We start from the raw sequence: 10,075 nt of genomic DNA on the forward strand, positions 1-10,075 counted from the left end.
ATTACACACAGACGATGTTATGCTTTAATTTGGCTAGACAGTTTATATGACCAAGACAGATGCATTTTATGGTTTAGGCTACCTCGCCTAATGAAATAAATAAATTGCACTGATCCATGTGGACCAATGTGAAATAGAGTATTTTGCACTAGTCGTCAAATAAGAACCATTACTTCCTTTCGTAATTATATATTTTTTGAACAGTGCATCGACAGCAATCTGCCCGGGTGGGGATCCTATGAAAAATCCATGAAGGGGTTTGCATATCTCTCTGTCTGCAGCAGCTGGAATTTGTATTTGACTTCCCAGAATGCCATTCGCCTTTACTCGTTTCGAGCATGGAGGTCACCGTAGTATATTTGCACGACGATGAAACCTTCTGTAGTGGACATTGCTGATCAATTTTGTCAGGCTCATGTGTCACCGATGTGTAGTCGAACAGCATTGGGTACAAGAGTTAAGTGAATGAGAGTAAGAGTCAGATCTTGCCCGACTTGTCTACTCGTGCAGGGAGACATGTGCTTTTGGTGACGTCATCGGCTTGTTTCGTCTCGTTTCACACACCTAGGCCTGAGATGTTTGTAAACACGGGAGAGCACCATGGGGTTGGGTTTGGTGGCCAGTTGCCGTCGCCCAGCCTGCAGTCCACAACTGTTATATGCCTGTTATATTTTACTTGATATGCCACGGTCCCTTTTTCCGGGCATCATTCCCCGAAGTTGGCTTGTAGCCTAATGAAAAAAATTATCACAAATTAAATGTAGGCCTAATCATCCATTATCCTATCCTTGTATTTCATCAGTCCTGATGTTTTATTGAGCCTAGGCTGTTGCAGTGATGCAATCCAAAAAAAGCAATGAACAATTGCAGCGATGTAACGAAATTAATAATAGGCATACATAGTGGCTCAGATAGCCTAGTGGTCGAGACATATAGGCCTACGTGTGTACAGTTTTCCTAAGATTGCAAAGATTCCTAAAGGTTGCTCTCTTGATCAGCTCCTTTGAAAAAGTTTGAACAAATGACACAAAGTCTTGTAGATATTACAAGATATGTAACTTGTGTCTGGGTGTTGTTCATGTTTATAGTGGAGATTGATATTACACTGTGTCGCCACTAGATGGAGCTAGACTCAATCAAACTAGACCCAGAGCCGTATGGCTCTGACTAGACTAGTGGTTCTCAAACTTTTCCCCTCAGAAAACTATAAAGTACCACCATTATGACTGACTGGCATTAAAATAAAATAGCGTAGGCCAGTTTAACATATTGAATATTGTACTGTTTTGCGTCGTTTGTTGGTGGCAGGTGCCATGGAGGCTTAGTCTAGTGCTGGGCTCATTGTCACCAACTTCAGTTTCTGCTTGACATATTCACCACTCTTCTCTTTCTAACACTTCCTGTTTGAAGCCATGATTGATGAATGTTTTTGATTAATCATGTTTGCTTCCTTTTCCTTTGCTTGCCATCACAGCTTAGCTTGTCAACCATTTGCTAATAGTCCATACCCTACAGTTAAACTATCCTAGTAGGCCTATTGGCTCCTATTGGCTGATATAAAAACGAATATAGGCCTACTTTTTGTCATGAAAGACAAAAATATTTTAAATTTAACTTAAGTCGTGGTTAAGGATTTTGAATTATATATTTTTTTTATTTAATTTGAAGTGATTATGTCATCTTTATAAAAGAATTTTGGAGACTCCCAGAGTACCACTAGAAGGAGTCCGCGTACCACCAGTGGTACCCGTACCACCGCTTAAGAACTATACTGAACTAGACTAATGCCGACTGAAAGCCTACTCCTTAATCGTGGCAATCATATAAAATGCAATCCGTAAAGATTTGCTGTTCTCTCTGCTCCAATCTCAGTTAATGTTTTTGATGTTGATATCTGTAGGTCTGTGGCATACAGTATGTAAGCCTAATAGTTTACCTCTTGTATGTCAGTATTTCACTTTAGGCTAACTCCAGTAAATGTCATAAATGAGACCAAATCTTTGACGGACAAAATTTTCTGCTGCCAGAGGGTTTAATGATTTGTCACAGTGAAAAGGGAAATCAATAGTTTAGGTATAGGCCTATGGCCCACCTGTTCACAGAAGAATGTACTTTTCTGGTTACTTTATATGGTTTAATGTTAGTTTTAGGTCTAGTTTAACTTCTCAATAGGCTATCAGCCTGTTAGGCCTAGTCCTACATGTTCTTTATTTCTGCTCAGCTCTTTTGTACTCTTTAATATTTTGCATATCAAGCATACAAAACATAGGCAGGTCAGCATGAGCATGGTTCTTAATAAATGCAAGAGTTCAGAAATCAATATCTGACACTTATGAATGCTTGAATTGTAATTGCATTGGAAAGCTCTTAGTGGCCATTTAGGCAACCCACTTTGAACTAATGGTGCAACCCATCAGAGCAGAGTAACAATTCCACAGGGACTGGTTTGTATTGCATTTCTGATACCTTCCAATTCCTTTTTAGATGAGTGGGAGGGCCTGATTCCCTATTATTGATTAGAATGGATTGGGTGTGTTCGCAAATCATGGAAAAGCAATTTCATCTGCAGAACACAATTCAAAAATAAATAAAGCCAAAAATAAAGTCAAATCCATAAGGCCAAATTACTGACAACTGTCAGATCTTGGTTTGTACTGTACCCTGACCCCTCACCACTCTAAGAGTCTGAATGAAAGCATTTTGAATCCATTCTCTTGTCGTTGATTGAAATTCCCAGAAATGTAAAGCAAATGTGTCTGTTGAGAGGCTGTGAGACATTAACTGTGTCTCTGGGAGAGAATTAGAGAGAGCAAGAGAGAAACAGAGAGAGAGAGAGGAAGAGAGAAACACAGAGAGAGAGGGGAAGAGAGGGACAGAAAACATTACTGTTCAAATGGTTTCTGCTCCAAAGTGCTGATCAAGTCGGAGTGCATGTGGTGGGTGGGTGCCAAGGGGATTGGCTCTCCTGCTTCCTGGGTTGAACAGTCTGAATCAGTTTCAGTCAATTTGCATGAACCTGACCACATCACAAGCCAGTCCATTATAGATCTGCACCATATACAATACAGCACAATATACTGCAGCAAAATGTTTCTGTTCATTATTTGAACACTATAATGCTAACCCTAGAATAAACCATTATGTTCAGTTGAACAGAGACATTTTTAATTTTCCAATTAAAAAAGTGAAATAACTGTCCTTAAAAACTCAAACTGTTTGGACTCAATTGAACTCCATTAGCCTGACTTCACCTGTCTACATTCTTCCGCTGATTTACATTTCCCTACAGTACTCCTACAGTACTGCGAAGTCAGAGTCTGGTATCCAGGCTAGAACTCCATACTGTACCTCTGAGTGAGAAAATACCTCTGTCAGACTGTTTTGAAAGAGATAGGACTTATTACTATTGTAAGACATGGGTGTGGTTCTTTGCAACATCATTTGCAACATCAGAACTGAAATGGCAAGTTAGGCTGGTTTCTATTGTTAAGCAAGCCTGTCTTAACAATACAGTTGTTTAAACCCTCAAGAACAAAATGAATTGTCAGTATTATAAAATTCATAGTGAACATAGTTTATTAACCATAAATACAACCACAGGTTTTTACAAGGAAGTACAACGTTATTATACATATTCAAGTGCCTTAAAATGGAGAGTTTTCATCTTCGAACCCCTGGTAACTCGTGGTTTGGTACGTTTAAAGACGTAATTGACTTCAAACGCCGTGAGAATTCAAATGTACCTATGGAAACATAACGCTGACACATAAGTATTCACAATTCATTAATTATGTATGGAAATGCCCACATGAACTAATTGTATACAAATAATATTACTATTTATGTATTGGACCATGTCCATCTTACATAATTTATCTTCAAATGTAGAAAAATGGGAATCATGGTACTTACGTTTAAATCATTGTCAGGCGTAAGTTCAGTCTGTGTAAACCCCTCATTGTCTGTCATAAGATTTGACATCAGCTTGCTGCTCAGCCCTTTAACTCTGTATTTATGTATGAGAGATTAGCTCTTGCCAGCCTGTCAATTTCCCGGTAGATACAGAATCGCTATCTGCCTTAAAGTGGCAACAGCTCTTTATATGGTACAGTGAGGTTCCCCAGGTACCAGAAGATCCAGAACACCAGGCTGAGGAAGATGAGGAGAGGCCCAGAGAGCACAAAGAAATCCCAGAAGCTCAGCGGAGCGAGGATGCCCACCAGGAAGAGGACCAGGCCCACGACATCACAGATCACTGCCAGGACCAGGAAGAGAATGCAACGCCCGCAACAGGCCTTGCAATCCATCGCCATGAGAAGATCTGGCACTTCAAAACTGCATAGCCGCGTCTTTGCAAATGAGAGGAGCTGTTTTTTCCAAGGCCCTTTTTAAAAGGATGCCCTGCATTCCTTTGGATTCCATTGAGTACTTAACCTTTGTACAATAGCAGGAGGCAGGTATGCAGATGCAACCACCATAACAAGTTATACAGCTCTTTAATCCCCCCACCCACTCCATTGACAAATCTTGGCACCGGAACCTATTCAGATCTATTATTAGGGCAGTACATCAGCTAATTATGATCTTAAACATCTCTCGCAATCTGGTAATCAACCATTGCAAAAGCAGAGTAGGTTACCAGCATGTTGACTGCGGCTGAGATTTTGTCTGGGAGCCTAACGCCAGATCAGAGACAATTTTGCCACCAGTTTGATCTGCGCGATCAGTCAGAGCAGTGTGATCTCTTTTATCTCATAGATGAATTTGTTGATAGAATGGGAGCTATTGTCCTGAAGAGTATGAAGTCATATTTAGATGTTATGCACTTACGTATAGAACTGGACATTAATTGATGTATTTTGTAATTCAGTACTCAATGGTACTCAATTAAAGGGGAACTACGCAGTTTTTTAGCTTAATTTACCTTAACTGAACAGCTTCGGAGTCATTGCATTGTTTACATGACTTTTTTCAGGTTGAATGGTGACAGTCTCGCTTCCCCCTAGCGCCTGTGAGCGGAAAAACCACCCTTGCAACTTTGGGCTGGCGGGCCGACGGCCTCAGAGACAGAAAGTCTCGCAGCCTCGCAATGTAACAAATTGCTTTACTGCACTACACACATACACGCCAGGCACCGGCTAGAACAAGGTAGCGATGGAGTTTCTCAGACATTTGTCATGGCAGAGCCAACGAAAAGAATCTGAAAGCGAGTAAACCGTTGTTGGAGGAACAGGCAAAAGAGGAAACGGCAGACTGACAGATTGAGGAGTGTCGTAAAAAATATATACATTGAAGCTGTCGGGGGAGCTCTGCAGAGAAAAACAGCGAAGAAATTGCCAAAACTGCATAGTTTCTCTTTAAACATCTTTATTTAATGTTGTTGAGTTAACATCATCTGATCAGAGATCTAAACTCTCACACATAAATATGACCAGGTAAGACATTACTCTGTATAATATTGGGCTTCAAACACATCCAAATGATCAAGGCAAGGTGAAATGCCAAAATGCAAGCAAAAGACATAGGGTGTGCTCTGAGAGGTGTCAGTGAGTTGGTAGTTTATTTACAGAAAAACCAGTCCAACCACTATGTGTTTTTAGTGGTAGGAATGATCAGGTCAGTTCCATGACAAAATAAGGGTCACATGTGTCACACACAAGACGACAATATCAGGATTGGAAATTCACAAGAAAGAATTCACAAACAAGTATGAACGTCTGCAGACTGAGGATACCATATAATTAAAGAGAACATGTGAAAATATCTATATAAATATCAGTATTATCTCCCTCACGGGATCAAAAAAAAAAAAGTATATATATTATGTCTGTACAGTAAAATGTTGCCTTTATTTGGAAGGAATCTTGTATTACATTCATCACATAAATCAAAGAGTTAAATCACTTGGGAAACATAATACAAAAATAAAGATTTGAAATTATATTTAACTGACAACAAAGGCAAAGCGCAGTGCAGTTTTGAAAAACAGGGACACTTTTCCTCCATTGCACATATACAGTCTACTGAACTTCTTGGTGAGAAATTAAGCCATTAAGCCATTTATTTTACAAATACAATGAAACAAACTAAAGCATAGCAACATAATTCATTTTTTGTCAGTCCAATATGGCTTCTGTCAGTTTTCTGAACCAGTGTGAAAACTAAGCACAATACCTCTCTCCTACAATTCTAAAGGCACCTACTAAGAGAACCACCCATGGTAAGGATGGAACATTCAAAGCAGCAAAAACCACCTCTGTTCAATTACTTCACACATAAACTAATTACACAATTTGAAATACCCATGCTGTCTTTTCGCCCCTGCTTAAAAATCAATACAATCATATAGTATATACAATATGATGAGAATATAGAGATGGCACTGTAATAAATGTAGACAATGTGTTTAAAGTCAACATCCTCAGCAGGCTTGTATATTGCTGGTGTAGCCTACCAGAGAGGGGGGGGGGGGGGGGCTAAATATCAGTCAGTCATTCTTGAGACAGGACAATTAATCAAAACACATCTTTTAGCATTTTTCTCTCTTGTTAGAAGACTTACATTCCACTATGATGTACAATTCCTCAACAAATCATAGGCTACAAACAAACAAAATGTTAATCTTCCAGTTGATGCATATTAGATGATGGTGACAAAAGCCTGGATTTGTAGTCATTTTATTTAATTAATTAATTGAGTTAATCAGTTACTGCATAAAACAGAAATTATAATATAGACTAGGCCTAGAATATCACCAACAATTTTGACACAAGTGAACATTTACAGTAAATAATGTTAGTTAATTACAAAACCATTATGCCTATAGTTGCAGGGACGTATTTGATTTATAGATTTAGAGTTACATTTTAACAATTGGTTAACCTGAGTCATTCAACTACCCAGATAGTGAGCCACCGTGTAGCCTATTGGGTTTGACTTTATTAGGTTACAAATGGCAATCATTTGTGGTGTCCAAGGAAACAGCACAAATCTCTTCATATTTTAACTTCCTTTAAACGCGGAGAGAAATGGGCCTAGTAGCCTACCACTATAAAGATATGACAACATAGTAGTGGAAATAACCAACCACTTCAGACAGGCCTACAACTTGGCAACTGCCAGATTGTCACAGCTTTACGCGTGGTTTTCATAACAACATAGGACAGACCCAGCTGAAATGAAATTTAAGGCTGATGTGGGGAGGACTACGTTAGCATAAAGCAGGTCAAAAGAGCCTATTCGGAAAACCAATCAGGTCATTCATTTACCTCAGCTTAGAGGAGACGTTCAATCTTTCCTATCTTCAGCATCTTCAGGTCCGCTTCCGTCTCCTCTGTGTTTTTCGAACTGGTAACGGACTCGCTGTAGTTATCATAGCCTTTGTTCTCGTAGCAGGTGGACTTGCCCCAGGTAATTCGGGAGGCGACATGGTCAGATGTGTGTTCCTTCTTCTTTGTCAGGTCTTCCTTCCCTGGTGACTTAAAAACATCGTTCCCCTCGCCTTTATGGTGACTCTTGGACAGCCGTTCGGTTAATTTTCTTGCCAGCTGTTTGAAACTGTGCTTTTGACTCACTACAGAGTCTCTCCTTGATCCCTCAGTGGAAACTTTTATGTTACCCACATACCACATGATCCACCACGCCAGGCTGGAAAAAAGAATGAGCGAGCCACTGTAGATCAAAAAGTCGCCGTAAAACTGACCATCTAATCGCAAATCTGCAAATATCCCAATGAAGAGAATAACTACTCCTACAATGTCAAAAACAATCGCGAGAGAAAATAACGGCACACATCCACCTAGGCATCTCAGGTCCATTGTTGTAATACCAGTTTTATGAAAGTAGCGGAAGAACTCGCACCAAATGCAACGCTTAGTGTGAAGACACACCTGTTGTAAGTAGGCTAGGCTACCGCCCTTGGTGACGTTGGAACATTCAAATTAGCACAGGTGGATCGTGGACAAGTCTTTCTTTCAGATCAGGTTCAGAATACATTCGTTGGTGTAAAACGAGGGGCCTGCTGTAACTCTGCATTGTAGGCTAGGCCTACAGGTTATATTGACAAATTTTTGGTAGGAGGTAGGCCTACCTTTAGTGTAGCCTAGGCTACCTTTGATTCAATATAGCCTACAAGACTACACTTTCAGTGCAGAATATCTTGTGCCGGTTGCGACCTACCTCAAAATGATTTGCTAAACAAATTCAGGCTGATAGTCTGACTATTTGTGTAGTAAAATGATGTAACCAGTTGACTACATTCACTGCAGGCCACACCCTATATCCTTGTGGTATCTAGAACATAGAAAATAACAAAGTTGTTGTGTGTTTACTGTATATTTAAACATTCCATTCCAACACAAAAATAGAATAACTCAATAAGCCTAACCATTTTCATGCACTGACTGAGCATGTCCTCAGTATGTATTTTAATTGTTTAATTGACAATAACAATTTTGGACACCCAAAAGATTTTCAGAAAATGTCTATATTTTGCATTATAAAATGTTAAAACATGTTTTCATATTATAGCCTTTTAGATTATTTAACAATGTAAACATGCACATCTGATGAGGATTTAATACTGTTCTCATCTGCTTGCCTGCAATAGCCCTTTTGTTACACTGATACATTACCTTTAGCATGCTTCTGAGTAATCCCTGTAAGTATTTGGCACAACTGTCTCAGAATGTCTCCAAACTCCTGTCATCACATTTCATCTAATGTCATCTAATACTTCACAGTTAAATTGTGCACATTTCCTCTCACTGTATTCCATATAGGCATCGCAGGCCTCAAGCACTCTCATAAACTGAGTTGTTGTGGTTTAAAGGAGTACAGCCTCTTCATGGAGTTCTGCTGCCTCATCTCCCGGGTAACAGGGATGAGAACCACACCCACCATCATCACCATCAGACCAATGGAGAGGAGCGGTGGGCCCATGATGGTACCACAGATCAGATTGTACACTGTTTGGTTGGTTCTGGTACTTATAAGGTTGGTACTGTTGAGCTTGGAGTATTCCTCAGTGAAATAGAGGCCGCTTAGTACAAAGCCCGCCAGCAGCATGCTACCCCCGGTGGATATGAGGATGATTGCAGGGCGGTGGGACTTCCAGGCTCTGCCAGGGAGGGGGGTGGTCCCCTGAGACTCGGTGCGGGTGAGGCTAAAGATGGTGCTCTCTGTGCGCAGGCTGAGGTGGTCGTTGGACGGAGCGCGAGAGCACTCTTCCAGTGGGACAGTCTCTGGGTCCACCGGCTTGGAGGGCTCCCCTGTGGGCTTGTCTGTCTTCTCTGTCATTGTGGAGGATTGGAGGAGATTCTGGGCACAGAGGAGGAGGAAGAGGAGAAGGATGATAAAGAAGAAGAGGATTACTGGGCGTGTCTGATGGTGTGAGAACCCAGTGTCCTCAGTGGTCTATTATATGTGTGGCATGACGATTAAATTAGCATCAGGCTCATTTGAAGATCATTTAATATGGCTGTTCTGGGTTACTTTCAAAGTACACAAAAACACTGAAAAAATGCTACACTGAAAAATTGCTATTTATATGAAACATTGCAGCCATGTGAGAGGATTGTAAAATAACACATTATCGAAAAAGTAACACATTATCGTAAAAAAGATAAGACAAAGACACAAAAGAACCGAAAATATACCATGGAATATAAAACACTTGACTTGATTAATCATTCTATTTACCCATATATATCAACAGCATGGTACCCACCCTCTTAAAACGAATGCGTTGTCCCTATCTGGACACAGAGATGGGTTAAAAACAAAGCAAGTTGTGTTTTCAACACATTCATTTTAAGAGTGCACTTGTAATATTCCTGTTTATACATAAATAAATAAAAAAAAATTTTAATTTATACATTTTAATGTACAATATGTTAATAATAAGTGTTCACTGATTGTAATGTGAATTCTCAAAATAATATACTATGAAAATGTCTACAGCACATGAAGTATTTATGAATTACCTTAAAATTGACGTCTGCAGATGTTCTATTTACTTCCTTATGACTTCATAGGTCCAGGTTTTAAAAAAGCGTTCTTTCTAAAAATGTGTCCG

General features: G+C 39.8%; 1 protein-coding gene and 1 long non-coding RNA gene across 2 annotated transcripts; both read right to left on the reverse strand.

The window, feature by feature from the left end:
• Nucleotides 1-3,550: 3,550 nt before the first annotated feature.
• On the reverse strand, nucleotides 3,551-6,450 carry LOC143102014 (uncharacterized). The gene is made up of 2 exons (XR_012982548.1): nucleotides 3,913-6,450; nucleotides 3,551-3,743 (listed from the first exon to the last, which is right to left on the reverse strand). It is a non-coding gene; the product is annotated as an uncharacterized LOC143102014 (long non-coding RNA).
• A 2,334-nt stretch (nucleotides 6,451-8,784) lies between these two features.
• On the reverse strand, nucleotides 8,785-9,406 carry pirt (phosphoinositide interacting regulator of transient receptor potential channels). Its single transcript, XM_076265343.1, has one exon. The coding sequence runs from the start codon at nucleotides 9,295-9,297 to the stop codon at nucleotides 8,803-8,805; it is 495 nt and encodes a 164-aa protein (XP_076121458.1). The 5' UTR covers nucleotides 9,298-9,406; the 3' UTR covers nucleotides 8,785-8,802.
• Between the last annotated feature and the right edge of the window lie 669 nt (nucleotides 9,407-10,075).

This window comes from Alosa pseudoharengus, unplaced genomic scaffold (genome assembly GCF_046254945.1).
Source record: "Alosa pseudoharengus isolate Yale_2024_CS ecotype anadromous, Long Island Sound unplaced genomic scaffold, YU_APseudo_1.1 YU_APseudo_1.1_scf_4, whole genome shotgun sequence".
NCBI classification, from domain to species: domain Eukaryota; kingdom Metazoa; phylum Chordata; class Actinopteri; order Clupeiformes; family Clupeidae; genus Alosa; species Alosa pseudoharengus.